The sequence below is a fragment of the Phyllostomus hastatus genome, unplaced genomic scaffold (genome assembly GCF_019186645.2).
Source record: "Phyllostomus hastatus isolate PE091 unplaced genomic scaffold, TTU_PhHast_1.1 phas_contig_210, whole genome shotgun sequence".
Classification (NCBI taxonomy): domain Eukaryota; kingdom Metazoa; phylum Chordata; class Mammalia; order Chiroptera; family Phyllostomidae; genus Phyllostomus; species Phyllostomus hastatus.
In genome coordinates, this window is record NW_025333737.1 from 22,360,713 (window position 1) to 22,388,534 (window position 27,822).

Genomic DNA, 27,822 nt, shown 5'->3' on the forward strand with positions numbered 1-27,822 from the left:
TTCCTCTCCACCTCCCACCCACCGGCCCCCCTCCTCCACCGCTAGGTCCCTCCTCTCTGCCCGGGCTGCGCAGAAATGAATGGCAGCTTTGCCACTGCGCCGCTCGTTGTTCTGATTGGCTGTCCAGTGTGGTGACGCGCTGACAGCTGAGGGAGCACGCAGGTGGGCGGAGCCATCGGGGATGGAGCCCGGCTCCGGGGCGGGGCACGGGTGCTGTGGGCGGAGAAGCCGGGAGGCGGGAGGCAGGAGGCGGGAGGTGCCGCCGTTTAAGCGGCCTCCCTCCCGCCCCCAGCCGCCCGGTCTGGCCCTGGCCCTATCCCGACCACCGGCCTGGCCCACTCCGGCCCTGCCCTGCCAAGCGGTCCGCCGGGCACCCGGGCGGCCTCCAGAGCAGCCCAAGCCCATGAGGGCCCCGCGCCCGGCCGCCGGCGCTGACGAGACGGAGCTCCCGGCCCGCGAGGAGGAGCTGAGGATCAATGCGGTTCAAGAATCGATTCCAGCGGTGAGAGGGATGGAGCCCCCAAGCCACCGCCTGTACTAGGAGCGGGTCCCAGATTCTACCTCCTCCCGTGTGTGTAGGTCTCGGCTCCTCACCTGGATCCATCCCCCCGTGGATCCCGCGCCTGGGAGGGAGACCAGCGCCCGGGGGATTCCCTGCCCCTGCAGTCCCTGGGCGATCCCCTCTTTCGGAGGACCGAGATTTGGTGCCAGACCCTGGTCCGCCCCTCTCGATCTACAGTCCTCGGATTTCCAGATCCCGGACCCAGAGCCTGCCCTCCTCCCGGGGGATCCCAATGCTCACCCTATTTAACCACTGGATCCCCGTCCAGGCGGGACTCTTGCTTGTTCCTAGACCCGAATCCCAGCCGCAGGTGCGGCCCGGAGTCCTCAGACCCTGGCTTTGGCTGCCACCCCTTTATCCACAGCGTGGGGGGGCTCCCGGTGCTGGAAGAAGCAGGGCCGGATAGTTGCTGCGCCCTGCAGCATGATCTGTGGTAAAGCTGGGATGTTGGGCGTTTTTGTGCTTTGTCTCTAAAGGGCCCTGGCAACAGGGAAACTGAGGCACACTTCACAGATTTAGCTTGCCTGGCCACGTCCAGGCCTTAAGGGTTCTTAGGCTTATTTAGCGCCCCAGGGCGGTGCTATTTTGGGCGTTGCGAAGGGCCAACTTAGCATTTGGGTGGTACGATCTGCTGCTGGGGTGCCTGTGTTAGGAAACGAGAAGGCGCCACCGGAAGGATGGCAGGCTGCTCATTGACTGGAGAGACCGTGGGAACGCCAGCCCGGGAGGCACCCTGTGGCCTTAACCCTGACGCCGGGTCTGAGCCGCTGATGGAGGCTGGCCCAAGGTTCAGAGAGGAAGCGCTGAGCTTTTTTTCTAATTCTTCTTCGTTTAAGTAGGTGAAAGTTCACCTCCCCTGTGTTTGTGGTAACTCTCCATCTCTTTGTCTGAATCCGGCAGCTGTTCCCATTCCCAGACCTCACCATCAAGCTAGAAGCTAGCTAAGCGTGCAGAGACGGGGGGAATTGGAGAGAAGAAAAGGAATGCACGCAGTCTTCTGAGGAGGTTATTGTTGACTGTGCAGCCATGGCCTTCTATTTTAAATACTTAAAGTGCATTGGTCTTTCCGATTTCCTAATCCCTCAATGCCCACTCACCCATTGTGCTTATTTTATTCCTCCCCCCTCCAAGTCCCAAAGGCTAAAGGAGCCAAAAATGCAGAGGAAGAGTTGTGGTGGAGTCTGCCACGAGAAGGGCGATCAGTTTGAAGACTTGGATTAACTTCTGAATATCACTCAAGGTGTTGAATGCCTGGCACTGTTCCTCCACTGGGAACATCATATCAGTGCGTCTAAAGGCAAAAAGGAGCCACAATGCTCTTCTGGCTTTAGACCACGAAGGCAGGAATGAAGACTGGGGGGCTTTCGGAGGGAGAATGGAACAGGCGCTCAGGCATGATTGGCAGAGCCCTGTGCATGTGGTTTGTTTGATTTGGTTTTATGTCTGCATGTTTGTGCTCTTCCTGTTTTCAGAGAACAGTGGCAATATTCCGTGAAATTACCCTTCCTTATTTGATTAAGAGTTTGTATTTCTTTCCTATCCTTTGAATTATACTCTAGAAAGAAAAGACCATGTTTCACTCTTCAGTGCACAAACATTAAAACAGTGTTAAAGAAAAGAAAAAAAAAACACTTCATTTAGGATCCTACTGTCTCACCTGATTGAAATATGTTTTTTTGCTGGACCCTAACCCATTACAGTTGTAATGTGATTTTACGCTCTATTCATTTAAAAATGAAAAAAAATAGAGGTATTTTCTTCTGCTGTGGCATAGACTTTGTAATTTTCCCAGTGGATGCACAATATCCATGGCTATTTAATAGTTATTTTCTAGATGACATCTAGACCTACCCTGATTTTCTTTGAAGACTGAGGCATCCCATAGTTTTTTGGTTTTGTATCCTAGACTAGATTGGAAAGACTACTATTTCTGAGGGCCAATTTGAGCTTAGAAATGAAGCCTGAGAGGAAAAAGTAATACTATGAAAAAAGTCCTGGTTTTTGTGGTCCACACACTGAAATGTTAGGAGTACTGTTTCCTCAACTTGTGAAGCCGTGTTCATTATATGTCTTTTGAGCGTTTGGGGCAGTTGCAAGTAGGTAAATTACAAAGGAACAGAGGGAAGGCAGGCACTGTCTTTAACGCGTGTGCGCCTTCTGATAGATTTTATCAGGACTCCCTGTTGAAGAGCATTTGATTGCAGCAAACACATTTCATCAGGCCATAGTTTGTGGCTTTGCCCAAATTACAAGAAAACCCGAACACTCCGCTGGTTTGTTCATAATGGACACTTGGCGGTCCTCGTAACGTTGGGTCAGCCGGCAGCGTTCTGCCATTGCTGTGGAGCAAGGCTGCGAGGACTTAGCCCGCTGTCCTGAGTGGGGGGCTTTATGCACGCAGGGCTTCTTAAAAGAGCTTAGGATATGAAAAATTCCACTGGGGCCCAGCGTATTGTCTTTTTTTTTTTGCTTTATCCCTTCTACATTTCTGCCCTCCCTTCCCCTCCCCACCCCCAGTCCTTCTCTCCCTTTCACAGCATCTGGCTGATTAGAATAACTGCTAACGTTGAGTGCCAACCTTTGCCCAGGTAGTGGGTATTTGTGTACAGGGGTGAGCAAAAGAGGGCTTACAATTGTGACATTGTTTTGAGTTGATAAAGCTGTCGTAATAATTACCGCCTGCGTGTCTTTTTTCAATACGAACAACTGTAAACCTACTTTTGCCCACCCCTGTATATCGCTCATCTAATCCTCAACTGTAACTCTGGAAGACAAACTTTATACCCATTTACCAAAAAACAGACGGGGTCCAAGAATAAAAGGGAACTTACCCTGGTTACTCAACCAGGGAAGGGCAGACCCAAAGGTTCCATTTCTTGCCCCTTTTGTCACCCATGCTGCCAGCTCACCTCCTTCTGTCCCCCCGCGCACACTGCAACATCTGTGCGCACGGTGCAGAGGCTGAGGACCCGCGGCAGCTTCTGCCCTGTCTTGTTGGTGCCTCGTCGTTTCCCCAGCCTTGCAACCTAACATCCAAGGAGCGGGCCCTCCTTTCCTCAGGCCCAGTCCTGTGACCATTCAGATTGAACAGGAGGTGGAACATCTTATTCTGAAGCAGGAGGAAGTGTTCCAGGACTGCCTGTTGTCTTCTTTGTACCTGTTCTCAGGACACTGAATCGTGGGCATGGGGTCGTGTTCCTTTTTTTTTTTTTAAGATTTTATTTATTTATTTTTAGAGAAGGAAGGGAGGGAGAGAGAGAAACATCAATGTGCGGTTGCTGGGGGCTGTGGCCTGCAACCCAGGCATGTGCCCTGACTGGGAATCGAACCTGCGACACTTTGATTCACAGCTTGCGCTCAATCCACTGAGCTATGCCAGCCAGGGTGGGTCATGTTCTTAAAAACCCCTTCCCCATTATTTAATAATTAAATGTTCCTCACTACTGTTACCACCTCTGGCAATATGCTCACTTCATAAAGGGGAACTAATAATGTATTATGTGCAGGGATTAGTTTATGTTGCCCTGTTTTTCAAATGAGGTTGAAGAAGCCCTTAGAACGTCCATGGTCTGGGCCTTTAAGAATTTTCTTTACGCAGGATTGAGTTCTTTTGGCTCTAAGACAGTCTGTTTCTCTTTGTTCTGTGCAGAACCTGCTGCATGCCCAGTGAAGCCAGTAACAGTGGGGTATCTCTTGGTTAAGATAAGATAGTTAGGCCACAATGTCCGTCTTTCTATTCATTCATTCAGCGCCTGTTTATTAAGCTTCAGCAATAAACTGGGCATTGTGCTTGGGATCAGAAATGAAATGGTGGGGCAGATGGCAGTCATGGAATTCACATTACAGTGGGGAAAGAGGAAATGGAAAAAAAAAACAAGTTTGAAAAAATCTTACTGAATACGGTGATGGGAGAGGGCTGAAGTGACACTTTAGGTAGGGTGGCAAGGAAAACCCGAGGAGGTGACATTTGAGCTGACCTTGAAAAGGGAGGAGAGCTGAGCTTTCCAGAGAATGTTCTAGGCAGAAATGCACAGCACATGCAGACGTCCTGAAGCAGACAAGGCCTTGGTGGTTTGAGGAGCAGACAGGTGGTGTGGCTGGAGGGTGCGGAGTAAGGAAGGCAGGACTCTGAGACTGGGGAGGAAGTGAGAGCTGGGGACCCCTCTGGGCCTGTGGACCACTCAGAGACCACTTTGAGAAGTCAAAGGCAGGCTTTAGGTTAAAGTAGGATGTGTGATGTGATCTGGTTTCAACAGAGGATTGCAGCTGCTGCAGAAAGAGGAGAGTCTGTGTGGGGATAAGCAGGGAGACCAGGCGAGAGCATTTGTATTTGTATAGCCCAGAGATGTCCGTGTCTCGATTTTAGGTCGGATCTGTGGGACTGTAGAGAGGTGGACTAGTGTGAAATATGTTTGGAAGGTAAGTGTTGGCAGCACTGGCATTTGGGGAATAAGGAACACTGTCCAGGAATCCAGGACAGTTTCCGGGACTGGATCTCAGGCCTCTGAGATCTGCTGTGGGGTTCAGATCCGTCTACCTTCAGCAGGCACAGCCTTTGGACTAAATTTAAAGTATGCTAAGGAGTGTCCCTAGGGCCCTATCTGTTCTTTCTCCCCCCAGTTTTGAGATTCAGTCTTGGGGGTAGGAAGGCAGTGTAGGCCTAAGGACACTGGGCAAGGGGGAAGCAAGTGAGCGTGTTGAAAGAGAAAGTGAGGGAATGAATGAAAAAACCCCTGCCTAAACAATAGCTTTATTGAGTGTGGTTTCCATATCCAGGACTAACACCCTCCAACCCTTCAAACCCTCCAAAGCCTGCTGGATACTGGAGTCTAGTGCTGGGTGGCCATTAGGGTTACATCACCTTCAACAGAGGGGCCTTGCATAAGTGGGTGCTGCTTTCCATAACATTTGAGAACCTTATTCTTTTGTGGGGAGAAGAGAATAGGCTCAGTGTGTGGGAACTGATTTGCATTTTACATCATGTAGGTCTCAGGAGTGATTTCTTCAGCAGGGTAGACAGCTCCCTGACAGATCAGGGAGAAATGGGAAAATTGCACTGTGCATTTCCCAACAACATGGTTGAGCTCTCTATCCCACTGGCCCCACACGGGGATCTGCTGTTAGCGTAGTTGCTCTTACCTGTTCCTGTTGCCCAGCTTTGGCTCTGCCCTTAACAGAAACTACCTGAAGTCACCATGGGTGGGACATTTTTCTCTGCAACTTCTGAGTTTATTTTTAACCTGAGTGGTTCCAGGTGGGCAGGGACTAAGCTGTAACAAACATGGCCACCCAGCTTCTTTGCTTTTAGGAGAAAATGTGAAAGTCTATCCTTGTTGCTGTGTAATGGTCCGACTATTTTTAGATTGGGCTGCCAGAGATATAAATTGCTATTTTCGTCTGCAGCCTGGTGGTGGGTAGACAAACCCTACTGCACAGAGCGCTCTCAATTTTACTCTGGCCTCTGCCGTCCTGGAGCCTTGCTCTTTGCCCTTTAAAATCCCTCATGGGGTGTGCTGCTCAGAGCTCTGTTGTTAGGTCTCAGGGTACTGATGTGACAGATCCTTGAATGCTTGGGACGCGTTTAAAGCGTTCTTCCCAAGAGGGTCGTTATTTTTTTTTTTTACTAATAAGAGCTGTATAGCAACACTCTCATCCCTTAGGAAATTAGTAAAATTATTTAAGGGATTATCAGGGGAGAAAGATGTATTTATGTGGGAGAATAGCTGGGATAAATTCTGAGGGCATTAACTGCGTGTTTCTCGTAAGCAGTTCTCGGGCCATCTGGTCAATTCCACTCAATAAGTATATCTGCGCAGTTACACACAGGTGAGCTACCTGTTGCTGGTCCTTCACGCTCCCAAATCGACTCCCCAGTGGATTTTCCTTTTGAACTCTGGATTGGGTCAGTTGGGACTGCCATTTTATTTTCATTTATTTGCTCTAGGAATAATGTTCCCTCCTAATTCAAGGAAAAAGTGCTGATCTTGTCTTCATAAACTGGACACTGTTTAGAACGGCTTGACCATGTGTTTTAGCCTCTTTCTGGCCACCTGGCTCTGCCATGTGCTCCAGCCTGGTGCCATTGCTCAGTGTGTTCGTGAATAAGGTGCGACTAGTAAGAACCCCTAATGGCAAATGACCAAGCCCGCCCTTCCCCCACCGGAAAGTGGCTCCAGCAAAAGGATAATTGATGGTGCAAAGCCTGTCTTGACATCTCGCAGGCTGGGACGCAGGAATGCAGCCGGGCCGCTGACACCTGAAGGCTGCCCGGGCCCCTTCCCCTCCGTTTGCTTCTCTGCGTCTGTTTCTTTCAGGCAGCTACTTGTTTCTGTTACTGAGTTTGCATCTCCCTTTTCCCAGAGAAGGCAGACTAAACCAGAATCCCTCGTGACATGTGGCATGGGTGTGGGTGGGCTGGGGGACCCTCAGCCACACACTGAAATGGAAGAATGCTGTCGGTCTCTCCAGGTTCTGGGGCGTTCATGCTTTTCACCGTGTTGCCGACTGCCAGAGTCAGCCCAAAGGGAAGTATAGAATCTGGGAATGTGTCCACCTGTGTCAGAGCTTCTGATATTTAGATACACACAAATGTGAATATCTCATGTGTATAAAAGCATGTATTTGTGTGTATTTGAATGTTATAGTCAAAGTGTCAGCTGCTAGTCATGTACTTGGGTTTTGAAGCCAACTCTTTTAATTCAGGAAGGATGCTGGTGAAAATGTACCTCTCGTTTAGGTGGCCTAGGGGCAGCCAGGTATCATTTATTTAAGCTGTCGAATGCCGAAAGCAGATAGTGCAACAGAGTGAAACTAGTTGGACAGGCTGGCTAATTGTGGGATGTAGGGTTTAAAGATCTGTATGTATAAAGCCTTGTGAATTTTGGGAGAGAAAATAGAAACCTTTCAAATGCATTGTAACCCTTTTCATTTAATGGCAATTACTGGAATTTGTAAAGTTTAGAAAAATTCCCTTGATTTGTTTTCTGTTAAGAGTTCAGATATGGTTATGCTGTGTGTGTGGGGGGTTGGGTATCAGTTGAAGGGGTGAATATGGTGTCTGTTTGCCTTGGGTTGGTAGGTTTTTCATTTGAATGAACTGAAAGAATAAACTAGGGCATTTGCTTTCAGATCATGGCTGTGGGCTCAGTTTACACCTGTTTAGTGGCTTTGGTTCTGTTGCCCTCACTAGGTGTTCCCAGCAGTCACCTCTTCACTTAGAAGAGGCAAAACAACCCCGGGGAGCCCACCCACTGTTCTTCACATGCGGTTAGCTGTTCTCACATGCTCTTTTTGTTTCTGCAGGTTCATGAACCACCGGGCCCCAGCCAATGGCCGCTACAAACCAACTTGTTACGAACATGCTGCCAACTGTTACACACACGCAGTGAGTATGCGTTTTCTGCCTTTTCCCTTCTTCCCAAAAGGCTTTGCAGGGAGGAAGGAGCCATCGTCTCTGGAAGCCTTCACCAGGTTAGGTAGATTTACCCATCTCTGTGACTTAAACTACCAGAGTGTCAGTGCTGGGTTGTGCCGCCAGACACTGTGTGGGCATGTCCGCTGCTCTGACCTACACTTAACTCTGTTCATCCTGGACTTGCTTTCTCTGACGAGATCTTTCAAATGAATATCAGCACGTCCCCCAGTCATAGGAAAACCAAATAAATCTGTTTGTGAAGACCCTCACCCTGGGATGAAAAGAATTGCCTTTTTAAGACAGTCAGCTATGTCTATGTAACAAGGAGAGCTCACGATTTGTTGAAAAAGGTGCTTTTGGGACTTTCAGTCAAGATGGCGGCACAGGTCAACACGGCTCACCTCCTCTCACAACCACATCAAACTCACAGTTAAAGTACAGAACAACCATCACTCTGAACTATAAGACACTGAGTTGAATGGAAGCCCAACAACTGTGGAATTAAACCACATCCATCCAGACTGGTAAGAGGGTGGAGATGCAGAACAGGCTGGTCCCACATCCACATGTGGTGGATAAAAATTCAGGAGGGATATCTTGGGAGTGAGGAGTCCCAGCCCCACACCATGCCCCCCAACCCAGGGTTCCAGTGCCAGAAGAATAAGCCCCCATAATTTCTGGCTACAAAAACCAGCAGGGATTAAGCCAGTGGAAGAAACATCTGGAGTCCCAAGCAGTTCCTCTGAAAGAACCCACACACAGACTTACTCCCTGTGAGCTCTAGCACTAGGGTAGCAGCTTGAGAGAAACCAGTGGCATTCTGGGAAAAAGTGAAGTGTCAGGCATCAAGGCAAGAACTGGGGGACAGCCTTCTCCCAGACAGAAAGGTGGACCATTGTCCTTTTTCTGAACCCTCCCCCCATAAAGCCACAGAGCTGTCAGGCTGGTATCATATATGAGACTCCATCAACCTGGTTAACACTGTTTGCCCCACCCTGGAGATCCCCAAAGACTCCTTCCTACCCAAGCTGCTTTTCCATGTGAATGGCTGGCCTTGGCTCATGCTTCACAACTTCCTAAATCCTCTAAAATAAGCAACAACCAGCCTTAGTGAACCCCCAGCTCCCCATACCTCTTGCTAAGGGGCCACAGGCCTGGCACTAGGAGCAACCAGCCTAGATTCATATCTTGGCTTCTCCTGGGAATCTCTAAGCCCAGCACAAGTAGCAGCCATCTCAGATTGCTTTATAGCTCAGGCAGAGTGGCTGTGGGCAAAACACAGGTGGGGACTGACCTTGGCCTGTACCACCCGGGAAATCCCAGAGCCTGTGCACCCAGTGGACATCTATAGACCATGTCAGAGCACCACCATCCTGCCCCTGCACAGCTGATCCTCCACGGACACCAGAGGTTGGTGGTCAGTGGTCACAGCCAGTCCTTGCAGCTGACCGGCCTGGGTAAATCCCTCCCATTGACCTGCCAACAGTAATCAAGGCTCAACTACAAAAGGAGGGTATACCCTCATGAAGGGTGTACCTTGAGAACCCAGCTTGGGTGATAGGGAAGTGTGAGCCACTGAACTCTATAGGACACCTACTACATTAGGCCACACTACCAAGACAGGGAGTCAAAGCAGGTCTACCTAATACATAGAAACAGACACAGGGAGGCTGCCAAAATGACAAGATAAAGAAACATGACCCAAATGAAAGAACAGATGAAAACTCCAGAAAAAGAACTAAACGAAATGGAGATAAGCAATCTACCAGATGCAGATTCTAAAACACTGGTTATAAGGATGCTCAAGGAACTTAGTGAGGACCTCAAAAGCATTAAGAAGATCCAGTCAGAAACGAAGAACATATTAATTGAAATAAAAAACAATTTACAGGGAAACAACGGTAGAGTGGATGAAGCCAAGAATCAAATCAATGATTTGGAACTTAAGGTAGCAAAAACAACCAATCAGAACAACAAGAAGAAAAATGTATCCAAAAAAATGAGGATAGTGTAGGCAGCTTCTGGTATAACTTCAAGTGACCCAACATTTGCATCATAGGGGTGTCAGAAGAAGAGAAAGAGCAAGAAATTGCAAATTTATTTGAAAAAATAATGAAAAAAACTTCCCTAATTTAGTGAAGGAAATAGACATGCAAGTCCAGGAAGCACAGAGAATCCCAAACAAGATGGATGCAAAGAGGCCACTCCAAGACACATTGTAATTAAAATGCCAAAGGTTCAATATAAAAAGAGACTGTTAAACGCAACAAGAGAAAAGTAGTCAGTTACCTACACAGTAGTTCCCATAAGACTGTCAGCTGATTTCTCAAAAGAAAGTTTGATGGGTAGAAGGAATTGGCAAGAAATATTCAATGTCATGAAAAGCAGGGACCTACAGCCAAGATTGCTCTACCCAGCAAAGCTATCATTTAGAGCTGAAGGGCAGATAAAGAGCTTCCCAGACAAGGAAAAACTAAAGGAGTTCATCAATACCAAATCATTGTTATATGAAATGTTAAAGGGTCTTATTTAAGAAAAAGAAGATCAAAACTATGAACAATTAAATGGCAACAAATACATATCCATCAACATTTGAGTCTAAAAAACAAATTAAGCAAAGAAGAACGGAGACAGAATCATGGATACAGAGAGCATTTTGATGGTTGCCAGATGGGAGGAGGATGTGGGGGGATGGGTGAAGAGGTGAGGGGATTAAGAAGTACAAATAAGCAGTTACAGAATAGCCATGGGGATATAAAGCACAGTGTAGGAAATGGAGTAGCCAAAGAACCTACACATGACCCATGTACATGAACAATAGTGTAGGATTGCCTGAGGGAGGAGGGGTGCTGGATAGAAGGGCGGAAATTGGTACAACAGTAATTGAAAAAAAAAAAGAAGGAAAAGGTGCTTTTTATTACTAAATGATCCCCTGAAAACTAGTAGCCACATCTTCCCCACCCCCATGGTGGCCATGCTCCTCAGTACAAATGTTAGTTCTTACTGAAGAAAAATCTACTCTAAATTCCTATTTTTTTTTTATAAAATCAAAACATGCTCATTATAAGAAACTTAGAAAATACTGAAAATGTATAAAAAATAAAACTACTCAGAAATAACAACACTTTGATGTCTTCATTGTGTGTGTCGTGTTTGTGAATATGTATTTTCATAGTTTTACTATTAATGTCATATTGTTGGCATTTTCTTGTGTTAATATAAATTCCCCCTCTTTTGTGGCTTCATCTTTCCCTTTGAAAGTTACATGTCGTGAGACTGTCAAGGGGAAGAATGTGGCTGGTGTATAGTCTGAAGACAAGAACCAGAAAGGAGACCAGGTTACTCCTTCATGAAGAGTGTTTAGAGCAGACTAGACTGTTTTATAGTGTTAGTACAATCTGTAGGTTATGGACACATGTCATCGGATAAAACTGACTTGAATTCAAGTCGTGCACAGTTCCTGGGCCCTGAGTAGCAGTGCCTGTTTCCAGTGCACATGACTCTCCTGTGGCCCTCCTGTGACTGCCCAGGAAAGGCACACGTTTGTATCGAAGTCACCTTTCTAAAATTATTTTTGATAGACCTATATATTTTTTTCTTTTTAACCTGCACATGGGTGTTTATTTAGAACGACTGCATTCACGATTACCAACACTTAGACGCCATCGAGATGTCTTCAGTCGGTGAAGGGGTAGACTGTGGTCCAGCCAGACGATGGGGTGTGTGTTTTTAACAAAGGTCTCAGCTGGGAGGAGCCAGGGTATTGACCTCTCTCTGCCTCTCCCTCAGTTCCTCATCGTGCCGGCCATCGTGGGCAGCGCCCTCCTCCACCGGCTGTCTGACGACTGCTGGGAGAAGATAACGGCATGGATTTACGGAATGGGCCTCTGCGCCCTCTTCATCGTTTCCACGGTCTTCCACATCGTATCGTGGAAAAAGAGCCACTTAAGGTACAGTAGAGTGCTCGCTGGTTCAGAAGATCGGAATAGTTGACCCAGGGTAGCCGCCTGTACTGTCGTGTTCTGGTCAAACAAAGCAAGAGAGGAGACAGTCCCCTGCCTTGCGGACCACAGGGCTCTCCTGTCATTTAGGAAGTTTTCCGTGGATGGGGCGGAGTTTGCGGGCCCCCGTGTGTTTCTAGGAGAGCCGGCCTTTGCTCAGAAACCGCCTACAGAACTGGACTGCTTTCCCGGAACACACAGGTTAAATCCTGACACCTGTTTGCCCGTGCTGTCGGGTGCCGTAAGGACACTGTCAGGTGCAGCAGCTGCCTTCGAGTCCCAGCCCTGCCACTTGAGTCTTGTGTAAGTCACCTGCTCTCATGGAGCCCCAGTTTCTTCATCATTAAAGTAAAGATAACAATGCCTGACTCACAGGGTTGTTGTGATAGCCGAATGAGGTTATGCATGCGAAGATGATCTGAAATTACTAAAGACTCTAGGACCGTAGGGTGTTAGGTGGTATATGTCAGCCCGGGTTCATGGTCATGTGAAGTTCAGCTTTCCAAGTTAGGTCCTGTGTATCTATTCAAACACTATTCACGTATTTCGCTGCTGTTAACTGTCAGGCACTTTAAAAAATACTATGGTTCCTAGTCTCTCAGTGAGGAGGACATAAAAGCATTCCTCCTCCGAGCGAAGAAGCAAGTCGTGCACAGTTCCTGGGCCCTGAGCAGCAGTGCCTGTTTCCGGTGCACATGACTCTCCTGTGGCCCTCCTGTGACTGCCCAGGAAAGGCACACGTTTGTTTCGAAGTCACCTTTCTAAAATTATTTTTGATAGACCTATATATTTTTTTCTTTTTAACCTGCACATGGGTGTTTATTTAGAACGACTGCATTCACGATTACCAACACTTAGACGCCATCGAGATGTCTTCAGTCAGTGAAGGGGTAGACTGTGGTCCAGCCAGACGTTGGGGTGTGTATTGATGGGGTGTGTAGGGGAGTACAAAGGGAATAGCACACCATTTAATTGCTTATGAAACAGATTCTTCACAACCCAGAGGGCCAAATTTCTTCTCACAAAAGGAGGATTCAGAGCAGACTTAGCGTGACTTAAAATAGTATTAGCACATACCCTTTTGTTTTACAGGATGTCCAAAAATATCCCAAACTGTTCAAACAATCTAATAGTCAAAAGACATGCTTCATTTAAGAGCCGGATTTGAGGTTCATGAGATATTACTGGTTTCCTCACATGTGGGATCATAGGGTGCCGTAGAGGGTTAGAGCTGAATGGGTCCCGGGGGATCGCCTAATCCAAAACCCATTCATTTCCCCCCCGGGGGGAACAGGCTCCGAGATGTAGCCGGACTTGCCCAGGTCAGGGATGCCAGCAGAATCTGCTCATCCCAGGACTTCTGACTCCCAGTCCTGAGGTTTTTGTTTATTTGTGTTTTCCCCCATCCTTTACAATATTGCTTACAGTATGCAGTCTGTCACCTCTGCCTGCACGGTGACCATTCCCCGGGCTTAAAATAAAACCACGGCACTGAATCACGAGGGAGCCGTGGGGCGCACTCACACGGGAGCATCAGGAGTACCTGTCCTGGCTCCTCAGGACACATGGTCACGGAGCCCAGAGGCCAGAACACTTCATTATCTCCTTGGCACGGCCCAGCGCTCGTGGTCGCCTCAGCTGACTTGGCTTTGACGTCTAGATTTCGGAATCAATAAAGAGTTGTAGATGCCTACTTCACTATTCAGGGCCTCCCTGCCAGGCCCTGGAGAAGAAAGCGTAACAGAAATCAGGCTCTGTCGAACCTTGAAACGACACTGCTAGCATCATAATCCACGTGCGGTTTTGGTTTTTTTCCTTTTTATTGCATCTATCGGGGCAACACTGGTTGACAAAATTAGGTTTCAGGGGCGTAGTTCATGTGTGGGTTTTTGCTCTGCCTTAATTTAAGTAAAAGAGGGAAGGGAAGTATCATTCACTGACTACCTACTATGTGCTGGGTACACATACTAGGCCACATGATCTCATTTAATGCTCATACAGATTTGACCGTAGAGATGTTCCTGTTTCTGTTTTATATGGAGGAAAGCGAGGGTCGCAGAGGTGGGTAGAGAATCTTGAATAAAATTTCAGGTCTGACTTTACCTGCTTAACAATCTAAAACAGCGATTTTCAGCCTTTTTCAGCTCACGGCACACAAACTGACTACTAACATTCTGCAGCACACCGAAAATAGTTTTTGCTGATCTGACAAAAAAATAGGTATAATTTTGGTTCATTCACACCAGATGGCTATTGTTGTTTGGCTGTTTTCTGGTTGCATTATCTGTAGGGAAAGAAGCAGTGCCCCTGACTGCAGAGTCAGACGTTGCTGCTGTGTGTTCTGGAGGTTCCTGTGGCTCACCAGTGGGAAATCGCTTTTCTGGAAAGCAAACTTAGTAAAGGCCTGAACCTGACTAGGTATCATAGTCATTTAAGGAGTTTTCTTTTTAGAAAAGAACCCCCCTCTTCCCTCCATCCCTCTACTCCATTTTCTAGCCCTTTTAAATTAGAATCTTCTGGACTGGGGTCCATGACTGCATATTAGAAGCTCCCCAAGTAATTCTGATAGGCAGTCAGGTTTGAGAAGCAGTAGTGTAGCGCTTGCCTTTTCAGACCCGTGAGCTAAATTATTCTCACTCCCTCGCCCACACTAACTGTGACTAAAACACCCTCAGCAGGATTTGGTCGCCACTGCGTGTGGGGGGAGGCAAGAGCTAGTACTGGTGCTTCACCAAATCATAGCTCCTACCCCGTGGACGCTGAGATCGGGTTTGAGACGATGCAGCACACTCGTACCCTTAAATGACCTCAGGAAGCGGCGGATTCTGGCTGGTCCACTTTGTGAACAGAGCTCAGCGAGCCAGACCTTGGCACATCTCCTGACTTCAGTTTCTGGAGGAGGAGCTTGCTTAGAAATCCAGGTGGCCGCCCTCCTGTAGCAAATGTCTCTTTTTGTTGTTGGTCTTGCTGTTCCTAAATTAGTTTGTGAACATCCTGGATGACAACGCGGTGTCTGCACTGGGATATTTGAAGGGAAAGCTTCTCTAGAGACATGCTAGAGAGACCGGAAGACTGCGACTCCGGGAGTGTCCGCTGAGCAGCACTACTTTGGGCCGCATTGTGACGCGGCCATGAGGGTGACCTGCCCTCAGAGAATTCCACTTTCTGTTAGGTAGGGTTTTAACAAACGGAAAACATCCGAAAAGGCAGGTTTTGTGTCTTTGTTTATTTTAGCCACTTAAAAGTTCCCGATTATTGTGGGGTTGGCCCCTGTGTCTCATACACGGGGAGTGTGTCTTGCACGTGCAGCCTTAAAAGTAATACAGAGCTCTTACTTGTGGCTTCATGTTATTAAAACTAGCTGTCGACCTCCAAGGCCAAGTTACCAATGCCACGAGAAACTGGAGCAGGAAGGGAAGGTGCAGCGTAGCGGAGCCGCGCTTCCAGCCTGACTTTCCGTCCGTGTCGCCTAACGTGGTTTTCTCCCCCTTAGGACAGTGGAGCACTGTTTCCACATGTGTGACAGGATGGTCATCTACTTCTTCATCGCCGCTTCCTACGCGCCATGGTAAGACACAGGCTTTCTCTTTCTGACGGTAGTGCTTTTCTGATAGAACCCCTCAGTCCCTCTTCCTCCCCTCCGCCTGTCCCTGCGTCCAGCCTCCACGCACGTACCCAGCCCCCCTCCCCCCAGCGCACGGACATCCATGCAGTTTTTGTCCCGTTTTGACTTACTTGGGTCCGAATGCAGATATTAAAGGGAGGATGTTGCTGCTGTTCAGAATACGTATCTGGCATTGGGTCGTTCAAGAGAAACTTACGAATTGTGTGTTAGGTAACTCCCTCACTTCTGAAACCTGGCATGTCTGCCTCCCCCAGTGTCTCTGTACACTTCTGCTGCCGTTCAGAATCTTAGACATCTCATTGTTTAAGTGGAAATGCTATAAATATGTGTGAGGGAAACAAGCTCAGTTTTGGAATTTATACTGTTTGTCTTCCGTTCACAGCACAGGAGTTACTATATTTGAGGTGTGTTGCTCATTTCTTGAGCTATATGAGTAAGAGAACTAGCCAAATTTATTAGCTATTTAAAATATCTAGTACTCTGGTCAGTTTCCATGACCTTCCTGCCCTTTTGGTATAGAGAACAGATGGAATATTTTGTTGTTTTGAAACCTGTAATTAAAGAAACATTTGTGTTCCCTATCAAGACATGGTCCAGTTTTAAACACTCAAATTCGTATGATGCCGTCAACTGCCATAGTCGTTAGAAAGAGTGGGCCTCCAGATTCTGAGTAACACAGCACCTGTCGTGCAGGAGAAACCTAATTATCTGCTGGGGGGAAAGTAAGTGCGATCTCTCTCCAGCACCTGTTACTAAATTACAAGTCTGCACTACCTTGGAGGGAGAACGCTTGAAGGCTTTTGTGAAGTACACCTCAATTTAAAGTAATTCAATAAAAATTTTAAATGGAGGCTGAGGAATCAAGTATTTAGAGTAGACAGTTTGTTCACACATCATGTTTGATAAACAAGTGGCACTTTTTTCATTTGGAAATATTAATTTTATAGTAATAGCCAGTCAGCCATTTGTTTTTTTCCTCATATCCTTAATATAAAATTAGTGTAAATGTCTTTGCAGCATTTTAACGTTCAGGCTCCACAGGAGTCCATGGTACGATTCTAATCAAATGTCCTCTATAATACACGTTGGGCGAATTCTTCTCGTGTTCCCTCTTGGAAGAGAGATGGAAAACAGAGACACTTGATCTGTGTATCAGGTATCTGCTGTGGTTATGTGACACCAGTTCAGGATCTTGTTCAGGGTTCTCACTAAGCTTTGTGAGTAATCCGCTCTCAAATACGTTGTCAGGAATCCTAAGGCAAACAGGCTGTCCAGCAGTCTGCCTAGTAAGGCATGTCGGGCCTCACAGGTGTGCTGGGGCTCACTTCTGCGTATCTCCTGTTAGCAAGTTCTGTTTTTAAACCACATCGGAACTAGTCTACGTCTTAAAGGTCAAGTGACAATTTTATCTTTGAGTTTTTAATGTCACCCAACTTGCCCACGTGCCCCCAGGGGTGCTGAGTGCCTTTTCTTCCTGATCTTACCCCGACTGTCAGGACTAGGGGAGACACAGGCTGTACAGATGCCCTTCATTTATCGCTTCTGTTCTTTGTTGTCATGTTTACATTTTTAGGTTAAACCTCCGTGAACTTGGACCCCTGGCATCTCATATGCGTTGGTTTATCTGGCTCATGGCAGCTGGAGGAACCATTTATGTATTTCTCTACCATGAAAAGTAAGAGAACATAATTTACCTTTGATAGCTTTTCAAATTCACTGCGTAAATTTTATCTCCATCACAATTTGTATTTACACTTCAAAATAGTAGAAATACATAAAAAGAAAATACACTGTTTTAAGCAAACCTTCAGAACCATTGGGTATTTGCTGGTGGGGGGCAGACCCCTGCGGGGAGGAGCACGCTGGCACGCATGCGGTGTGGTGCAGGCGAGGGGCGAGGTGGACAGTCATTCCGGACTCAGTCGGACTGCATGTCACATCCTCAGGAAGACCGGCCCTGCCAGCAGACCTGCCTTAACCTCTGTGACTGACAGTTACCACGTGAGAAAAATAACTGCTTTTCAAGGTTCCTAGGAAGATTGAAGCTGATAGATATTAAGTGCCTGGCACAGCACTTACCTAGATAGGAACCTAGAGGGTGTTCCAAACTAGGATCTCCTGAGAAGGGAGATGTGTGGAAGGGCATCTGAACTTTATATACGAACCATGGGGCACATTTGTAAAATTCATTCTTTGTACCTCATAGTTCTAAGTGTTAAGCAATGTCAAAAGGAAAGCTTATATATACTTAGACTCTTAGCTCAAGAGGAGATCTTCAAAGTCCTCTGTTCCAGCTGCATGCTTAAAAAATGGGAATATTCAGGACATGCATCTAATTAGTGACTCATCTGCAATTAGGACCCAAGCGTCCTAGTTCCTGTTCCACGGCTGTTTTCATCAGTCCACGTGCTTGAACCGGAGAAACTCACACCCGTGGAGTCATTGTCACTGGATACAGTTTATTAAGTTCTTTATCTCTGGTGGTTGGCAGAGTGGTTTTCAGAATTGAACGGAATTGCTGTTTACCACAAAGCATGGCATTGTTTTTCCTTTTCAGAAGAAAAGGGTAGTTTTTGCTAACTTCTGTCCAACTTTGAAATTTTACTTAAATGCATTTTTGTTGCCATAATGAGCACTTCTGCGTGGTGTTATGCAATATATATAAATCCAAGGAAACAGTTTGCTTCTTGAACCCAAACCCCTAATTTATGTCCTTGGACATAAAATAGGAAGTAAAGTAAGACCACTATCTTTTCTCCTGTTCCAGGCCTGCTAACGTAAACCAAGCCTGCACACCTATTCTTCCCCGGTTCCCTGATAGTATCACTTCATGGTGGACTTTGAGTATAAAACACTAAGAGTGAGAGGCGAGTCACACTTGGCCATTCGGTTTGGCCGATATTAGGGAACACCTACCTTGTGCCAGGTACTGCTCTCGGCCCCGCAGATCCACACATAAAGAAACTGGGCTCCTGCCTTTAAGGAACTTACGGTCTAGTTTGATTAGGCAGAGATGTAAGTGCAATTTCAATATGTCTTAAGTTTCGGACATTCTGTAGCCTCATGTGATGCTGAGTCTTACACACTGGAGTTTTTCAAGCAGATAGAGAGACACACAAAAAGGCGGGCCTTTTGTTTCTCGGGCCATTCTCCCTTTGTCACTGACACACTAGGCCGAGGGCTGCACCCCACCCACCTTCGTGACCACAGTTTCTTACCGAGATGGAGTGCAGTGGTGGGGTGCAGTGGTGGGGTGCAGTGGTGACGAAGGCAGGCACTCTGGGACCGGAAGGGAGCATGCGTGGTGGATGGGGCCCAACAGTCACTGCGTTGGCAGAAAACAGTTTCCAGGTGGCACCGGGGTCTGATGCCTTCTCAGTCCTGAAAGAAATGCTAGTTTATTGTTACTCGGCTAGGGTGTTTCAGTCAGAGGCCTGGTGGTCTCCTACTGGGAACATGCATTTTATTGGAGAAATTGCGTTTACTTTTTATTTTAAAGAAAAAAGAAAAACTGATAAGGAAATGGCCTGAGCATTGCAGGAATAGACACACTCAATTAACTGTGTTTCCATCTGCAGGTATAAGGTGGTTGAGCTCTTCTTCTATCTCACCATGGGGTTCTCTCCAGCCTTGGTGGTGACATCAATGGTAAGGAATGGCTTCACGATTCTAGTTGTCCCACCTTGCTTCATTTTAAATCGCCAGGACTTGTAACGTGTCTGTAGATATAGGTAGCATTTCTTTCTGAAGTTGTATGTCCATTAACTAGAGACTCGAAAAATATATAAATTCCAAGAGCCAGAAACTTGTACTAGCTACTGTCTATAGTTTGGGGAGAAAGGATACATTTAAGTGTGTTTATTTCTGTTTGGTAACCACCTGTGTTTGTCTCTTTCGGGGTAACCTTTCTGTTCACCCCACCCTCGCACCCACTCTTGGCCCCAGGCAGGTGTGAAGTTATGTGAAGGGTGGTAATACTTAGTGTCCCCATCCTAAATCCCTGGAAGAGGGCACATTCTGAGGTTGGTTTCAATGGAGAAAATATAAATTACTGACTCCTTAAACCCTAAGAATTGGAAGGACCTTAAAAGGTCCTTTGGTTCAACCTTTTATTGGATATTTCTGAAATCTCATCACCTTTTCCTTTCAGTTGTTATAAGTCATATTATTTCTCTTACTCTGGGGAAGTGCTTTTTTTTTTTTTTTTTTTTAACTTTGCCCTGAAAATTTCCTTTGGAGCCTTTGATGGGTGAAAGTGCCTCATCACCGGTAGGGGGCAGTCGCACGCGTACATTCTGAACTCCCTTTCAAACCGACCGCCATTGAGAGACCTACGCGTCTCTGTCAACTGGAACAAAAGCACATCGTCACAGCCTCAGATTTCACCCAGCTGGTGCCTTGTGCCTGCAGCGTGCGTACTCCAGTGTCTCGCTCCCCATTTTGGGCGCTGGCCACTGTGTTCACTAAGGAGGTCACAGAGCGCTGTGTTTGAACTCTCTTCTCGGCTTGCCGTGGTCAGAACTGCTGCCAGAGCTTCACTCACTCCTGGGCTCACAGGCAGCTTATAACAATGCGGTGTTACTGTGCGTAATTCTTGGCCTGGCCGTGACAACACCTGTGAAAGGTTTAGGAGTTGCTGGTTTCCTTGTGTGTTTTTCAGAGAATATATCTTAGGAGAATGTCATAAAATGTATTCTTCGAGATAATGAGGTTTAAGGCGGCTTGAACTATTACCTAGTGCCAAGACAACTGGGATTGGCGAGGCGGCGGGGAGGGGAAGGGCTGAAAGGAGGAAATCTGTCTTCAAGGCCGTGTGGTTAAAGGGCGACTGAGGACACCTGAAGCCACATCAGAAGCGAGGTCTGTGTAGACAGGTGATCAGTCACCGGGGAAGAACTTCAGGTAAACTCCCTCTGGGTGTCATAAGGCAGGTTTATCCAGTGTCTTTATCACTAACTATCATTTTTACCAGTGGCAGGTAGCAGGTGACTAATATTGTAATCAAACAGGATAATCCCCACACGTGCCCCTGCAGAACTGAGAATCAAGCATGAATCCAGCACAACTAACACCCCTTTTTATTACATAATCTTTTATTACAAACTCATAAGCGTGTAATTCTGTAACATAACAATATCACACTCCAGCACACCGAATGACATTTTAAGTGAAATGTTCAAATTAAAACTGTAAATTATTACACCCATGTGATTACCCTACCAACCACACTCAGGCAGGCCTTACTTCTGCCGGACCCTGTACACAGGATGCGTTATAGAACTGTACACTTGAAACCTGTACCATTTTATTAACCAGTGTCACCCAGTAAAGCTGATTTTTAAAAAACTGTTTTCTACAGTATTGCATTCCTGAAAGATTTATGTACTTGACTATTTCATGACTAGTTTTGCTTTTCTTTTAAAAAATATTTATTTATTTTGAGAGAGAAGGGAAGGGAGAGAGAGAGGGAGAGAAACATCAATGTGTGGTTGCCTCATGTATGCCCCCCACTGGGGACCTGGCCCCCAGCCCAGACTTGTGCTCTGACCGGGAATCACCCGGCCACCCTTTGGTTTGCAGGCAGGTGCTCAGTCCAATGAGCCACACCAGCCAGGGCTGGTTTTTCTTTTATTCTCTTTTTGTGTCCTCTCTTTCGGCATGTTTTCAGGTTAAAGATAAGCAGCGTATATAGTAAAACACATTCTGGAAGTAACAAACTTACTTAAAGTGGTGCCTCTAATCAAATTCTGTCTCAAACAAATACAGTTCCTGTGAACTAAGAAGTTGTAATAAAGTTCTGCTGCGTCTTTGGCTGGGGGAAGCACAGGTTGCTATGGGAGCACCGGACAGATGTGCTGGAGGAAATGCAATCTGAGTTGATTCAGAACGGCAGGTGGGGGCCTAGAGAGAGTGGGGGCGATGCAGGTGGTACAGGTAGAGGATACAGCTAGGCGGGGGGTGCATGAGCATCTTTGAAGAATGGAAAATGGTTTCTTGCTTGGAACTTGAGTGTGTATGTACATGTTTGAGTATGTACATGCGTACAAGGTTTGGGGGGGGTAACTGTGCAGGTAAATTGTGATCAAGGTTTTGAGCTAGACAGAGACCAGACCAGTCCACAAGCCGTCGGAACCAACAAGGCAGCAGTGTGCACGGTGACGCAGAGCTTCGGTTCTGGTCAGCATCCTGGCTCTCGGACCTGCCCTCCTGCCGTAAAAATCTATGAAAGTGGGAAAAATACACGAAATAACTAGTTTTTGGTATTGGATACAGGCAGTGCAGGACTGTGATCTTGGAGGGAAGAAAACCCAAAAGATGGGCTTCAAATTGCCCCATTGTCTCTCTGGGGACACTTTCTAATCTGCGACCAAAAACCATGGAGCCACAGAGCAGAAGTCGGGGGTGTGGAGGGAGGAAGCAGAAATTGCTTTTCAGCCTCATGGCCGGCTGCAGTTTGGGGCAGGGCACCGAGGAGGAGGAGGAGTTTCACAGGGAAGAGTCTCCAGGGTTTCCGAGAGTCCTTGCCTGAATGCTGAGCGGCATTGGTGCAGAGCAGGACTGTGCAGGCCCCGGCCGAGTGCAGCTCTGGGAAGGCTGTGGGATACGTGGGGATTCCGGAGGGTGCCTACTGTGGGGAGGTTGCAGAGTTCCACCAGCAAGAGTGCAGAGATGGAGCTGAGTAACTCAGGTCGTCAGCAGACCACACCCTAGAAGAGCTGCCCCAGCGCCCGAGTGAGGACTGCGTGCTCTGGAATCTGATACCCGAGCCCCGACACAGCACTGGAAAGGATGCAGTCGGTTCTCCAGTAAATAAACTGCCCAGCAGAGCAAAAACTCCGTGTTCTTTGAAAGAAGACAAAAAGTCTACACTCTTTAACAACTTGGCATCCTTATTGAAACAAATATTACCAGAGAAGCAAGCAGCAGACATACATGACATACAAATCGAAGGAAATACAGGACATTAGAAACAGATCCAAAACGACGGAGATGTCAAAAGCGCCATGCAAGGGCTTTAAAACAGTGAATAAACAGGTGGGGAATCTCAGAGAAGATGGGGAACTGTAAGAAGGAACCAAATGGAAATTCTAGATCTGAAAACCATATGTTAGGAAAGAAATTTATTGGAGGAGCTTAACAACAGATTGGATACTGCAGAAGAAAAGATCGATGAACTTGAAATGAACAGCCAAGCTACAGACTGGAGAAATCATTTGCTTTCTCTATATGTATCTGACAAAGGACGTGTATCTTGAATATGTAAAACACTCCAGTAACAAAAAGCCACTTCTATAAAAATTGGTAAAACACTTGAATAGACAGGTCATAAAGAAAGCCTTTGAAAAAGTGCCCAGCGTCATTAGTCATCAAGGAAGTGAAAATTAAAGCCGTGATGCGCCACCACCGCACACCCTGCGGAGTGGACAATTAAAGAGACTGACGACAAATGCTGACCGGCAAGGATGTAAAACAACTGGAACCCTCACTCAGTGTCGGGGGGCGTGTAAAATGTTAGAGCCACTTTGCCATCTTCACCAGAAGTCCCAGAAAATTGCCTAGCAGTATGTTATAAAATTAAATACTTAGGACACAAAAGGTATTACCCAACAGAAATAAAAATATATCTATAAAAGACCTGTAAAATAATATCAATATTATTGATATAAACATTAATTTTATAACATAATTTTATAATATAAAATATAACATATATTATATATAATTATACTTATATAATGTATATAATTATAATTAGTTATACTACAGTTAATATGAAATCATTTCTATTATAAAATGATATTACTATCAATATTCATTTTATTTATAAGCCCCCAAATGGAAAGAATTGATCAGCAAATTATGTTAAATACATACATGGAATGCTAGGCAGTAGAAAGGAATGAATGACTGATAAGCACGTGCATGAAACTCAGAGATGGCACATTGAGCAAAAAAGCCAGATGCAAAAACACACATACAGTATAATTCCGCCACGTGAAGTTCTAGGGCAGGTAGACTTAGTCTGTGGTAACAGCAATGAGAACAATGGTCAGTGGACGGGGGGGGGGGCTGTCTAGGATTGAATGGGGGTAGCCCACAACTTTGTGAGGGGTTGGGATAATTGTGTAATTTGATAGGAGGTTATGTAACCTACACTGTTAAGTTAGATGTATTACACGCTGTAAGCTAATCATCAATTTTTAAAAGGACTCCTCTCCTCCCACTACCCTCCCCCTTCCCAAAATGTAAGTTCAGGAACCAAAACACTTGCTTCTGACACTTAAAAGTTACATGGCCTTGGGCAAATCATCTTGTGTTTTATTTTTTTCAGCTGTAAAGTTAGGGTGCTAATAGTGCCCAATCCAGGGTTGTGAAGATTAAATGAATAAGTACATTCAGGGCTTCGCACAGTGCCTGGTACCTAGGAACACAATAATGACATTGATATTGAAGGAGACGTTTTGTTTTGTTTTGGGATTCACTGTGTTTTGGTTCTCGGAAAGCTGGTCAGGTAAACGTGGTGTCTTGAGGAGCCAACTACTCACAGAACATATATCAAAACCTACCCACGCACTTGGTTTGGTCTCTTGCTTCCTGACTCAGCAGAAGGGAAAAGTGAGGTGTCCTGGTCCGTGACCAGCTGGGCGACTTCGTTCAGCTTGTTTCATTCCTCTGGTCTTTTCTTCTCATCTCTCAAATACGGAGGTCATGTCAGACGAGTGGCTCTTGCCCTTTGCCAGTCATACCCCCTGTGAGAATCCAACAAAAGCCTTACCCACCCTCTAGAAAAGTGCTCCTAATGTACAGACACCAAGAATTTTGCATAATTAATGGATCTTAATTGCCTTATAACTTTTAGGAAATGGGGTGTGTGTGTGCGTGTGTGTGTGCACGCGTGCACGTGCATTAAATCAAAATAAACCTGGCTGAAGTTCCATCTTGCCAAGATTATTGAGAAATCTGGTATGGTCTTTTGGGGTTGGCTTCCTTCCCATCTTTCGATCCTACCAAAACCATGGGGACTTAACGTGGGTTTTGAAGATAAGACTGATCCTCGCCCACGGCCCTAGATCCTCCCACCAGGTGCTTAGGTCATGGTCACCTGTGGCTGCCATTGCTTTGGCCTAGGTCCATGAGGCCCAATCAACTAGACTACTGCCTTAGAACTCATGCTCCCTGCTAAACTGGCCACAGGACCTGCTCCAGCACTTAAAAGGTCACAGCTCTCAGTGCCCAGGCCTCTGGGACACCCGCACACCTGTCCCCCTCTGAGGCCTTGCCACTGCCTGGCTTAGGTTTCCACCTCCCCTGCAGGACCCAAGACCTTTCTGCCCCTAGTGCCCAGGAATCCAGGGGGGCTGACCCATTTCATCAGCTCCCTCAGCCCTGCCTCTGCTCATTCACAGAACCTGGTTTAATCTTGAAGAGGGGTCTTGGTCTTTGAAAACCAAGAGTGGCCTAAAAACTCTCCTTTTTGTGCTAAGGCACGCATGCCTGTTGACTTCCTGCTAGGCTGAAAAGTCCGGGCTCAAAGACAAAAAGGCCTGGCCACGTCAGGAAGGTTAGAAAGTGTGTTGTACTGCGTGACCCCTAATCTCTGAGGCCACTTCTAGCTATGACTGTCCCATGTCAGCCGTAAAGAAGTCATAAACCCACAGGCAGACAAAGCCTCAAGAAAGCAATCAGTGCAGAACAGGGCTTGAGGGGGACAAAGGGAAGTGAAAACTTGGGCTGAGGTTATGCATGGAGTGATGTGGGCCTGCCTTAGGAGGAAGAAAGCTTTTAAAGGGACAGATGAAAGCCGAGGATCCACATGACTGCAGTATCTATATAACGTAGTACTGTATTGAAGTGAACTACCGTGTCTGGATGCCATTTCAGTCTGCTTGCATGCGCCCTAGACGAGCAGCGTGTGCCGCTCTTTACGGTGGGACCTGTAACCGCACTGCTTGGTTCCATCAGGACGTTCAGTCCAGCCCTGGCCAGATAGCTCAGTTGGTTAGAGCATCGACTCCATATGCCAGGGTTGTGGGTTTGATCCCCAGTCACAGCACATGAGAATCAGCCAATGAATATGCATAACTAAGTGGGTCAGCAAATTGATGTTTCTCTCTCTCTCTCTCTCAACTCATTTTTTAAAAACTGGTGTTCAGCCCAAAGGGTAATTCAGGTGGAGATACGAGAGACTTGAGTTTAGTTCCTTTTGACATATCGGCAGTCTGTCTGTGCAAAGCTACTTCGTTGTCTAGAAAATTAGGCTTGGGGGAAACTGCAGTTCACCTCTTTAACTTGTCACCGCAGAGTAACGTCACAACCTTTCTGTTTCCTCTGTTGACAGAACAACACCGATGGACTTCACGAACTTGCCTGTGGGGGCATAATTTATTGCCTAGGAGTTGTGTTCTTCAAGAGCGACGGCATCATCCCGTTCGCCCACGCCATCTGGCACCTGTTCGTGGCCACGGCAGCTGCGGTGCATTACTATGCCATTTGGAAGTATCTTTACCGGAGTCCCACAGACTTCATGCGACATCTGTGACCCACCTGTACTAGGTCTCCAAACCAGTATTATTTTAGTGATGGCACTTGGGGGTGGGGTAGGAGCTGAATGTTGCACAGGAGGAAAAGAAGAAGAGGACGGCTGCACTGACTTTCTTTATGTAGTTTGAATATAATTACTGTGAAAGTGTAGATGCTGTGTTCTGGAACTTTCCAGAACAAAGACGTAAGGTAGTCAATTAACTATTCATTCCATTCCACTATCGTGCAGGACTCTGGATAGACTTGGCCAACTGATGTTTACAAACCAGAATTTTGTATTTTAATTTTAGAGATTTTACTACATGATTTTTCTAAATTACTAGGTCAGGTTGTCAAAGTCAGTGCAATAGCGAAGCTTCCTTTTTTAAGAGAAAATTGTATCACTTTCCCATCAGCCGTGTAAAGAATCATGGACAGAAGTTACACTACTTTTACCATGTTTCATCTTGGCATAACATGGTTATTTTTTAAATAGTAACTTTAGCTTTTTGTAACTTTTTAAAAGAGTGTTCCATTGACGCACATCTCCGCAGTTCCTCATCCATGTGAATTTTTGCAGCGAGCTGTCAACATTCCGCAAAGAAACAAACATTATACCTCTTCCGATAGTTTTATTAGCCATGGAGAAATTGCCAATTTTTAAAACCTGCAGTTTTCCAGACTTTTTCTGCCAACCTGTGACTCTGAATTTCGTGCTGCTTTGGGCCATCGACTCGACCTCGTGTGGTTTACCGATGGTGGAAAAGTATTTTATATCATTAACTTTTTCAAAAGACCCAACTTTCCCTCTACACCTTTGCCATGTGTGCTTCAGGGCCCGTCGGCAGTGGGCGGGGCTCGGGCTGCGTCACGTGGTGCCGAGCCGGCGTGCACCGGAGCCTCCTGGGCAGCTTCCCGCCACACGGTGCGGTGCGCGGTGGTGTTGCTTCTTGGGTGCCAGACCGTTGTCACTGAGCTCTGTTTGATCAGTGTGATACTCATTTTTAAACCGTGGAGTTAGATGCATAAATTCACATTTCTACCTTTCTTCTCCATCTCTCAGTGTACCTTGTTTGTTTTTGTTTTGTGGTTTGTTTTTTTTAGATAGAAGAATATTTAAAGCGTTGTCTGACAGATAGAAACTCATGTGTCTGTAGTCCATGGGTTATTTGCTAGCTCAGTGGAGTGGTATTTAAATGCATTATTTTTGGTTTTCCCTCAGTGTCTTATATTAAGATTAATCTATTAGTTGCTCTGTTGATTAATCCCCTGTTGGTGTTTTAATAAATGAGACAACCTTGCCTTTAGATCAGGTGCTGATATTGACTATTTTCTAATGGGTTTGATGAATGGAATTGTTGGTTTGATGTTACATTAAGGCTTATTCATTGATTTTGTGCATGTGTGTTTAGAACGCTCTCATTTCGGTGGATTACATGGGAGTGAGGAACAGAACTGATATTTTCCGGTGAATTTTTAAATGGGCGAGGTGCTCAGTAGCAACACCAACCAGACCACCCCCACCTGCATGATTCCGAACACCCAGATGCCTGTTGTTTTATTGTGTGTGTTTTATTTTTAATATATTAACTTTTGTGGATTCATTTAAAGTCTGCTCAGAAGTAACACTGTCAAAACCACTAAAATATATGTAAAAACTGTGGCTGTAGACTAGAATAAAATTATTACTTGGATTTGT

At 46.3% G+C, this 27,822-nt stretch overlaps 1 protein-coding gene and 1 long non-coding RNA gene across 2 annotated transcripts; both read left to right on the forward strand.

Annotated features, from left to right (window-relative positions):
• The first annotated feature begins 224 nt into the window (after positions 1 to 224).
• Positions 225 to 27,822, forward strand: MMD (monocyte to macrophage differentiation associated). The gene is made up of 7 exons (XM_045836836.1): positions 225 to 502; positions 7,865 to 7,946; positions 11,766 to 11,926; positions 15,471 to 15,545; positions 17,176 to 17,277; positions 19,181 to 19,250; positions 25,942 to 27,822. The coding sequence occupies exons 1-7, from the start codon at positions 477 to 479 to the stop codon at positions 26,140 to 26,142; spliced, it is 717 nt and encodes a 238-aa protein (XP_045692792.1). The 5' UTR covers positions 225 to 476; the 3' UTR covers positions 26,143 to 27,822.
• On the forward strand, positions 586 to 3,232 carry LOC123817253. The gene is made up of 2 exons (XR_006785386.1): positions 586 to 995; positions 1,463 to 3,232. It is a non-coding gene; the product is annotated as an uncharacterized LOC123817253 (long non-coding RNA).

Excerpts from the sequence above, each read along its gene's own strand:
- MMD (XM_045836836.1), top strand. The coding sequence starts at position 477 with ATGCGGTTCAAGAATCGATTCCAGCG. Across the intron at positions 503-7,864 it reads TTCAAGAATCGATTCCAGCG|GTTCATGAACCACCGGGCCC; the intron begins GTGAGAGGGATG and ends TTGTTTCTGCAG. Across the intron at positions 19,251-25,941 it reads CCTTGGTGGTGACATCAATG|AACAACACCGATGGACTTCA; the intron begins GTAAGGAATGGC and ends CTCTGTTGACAG.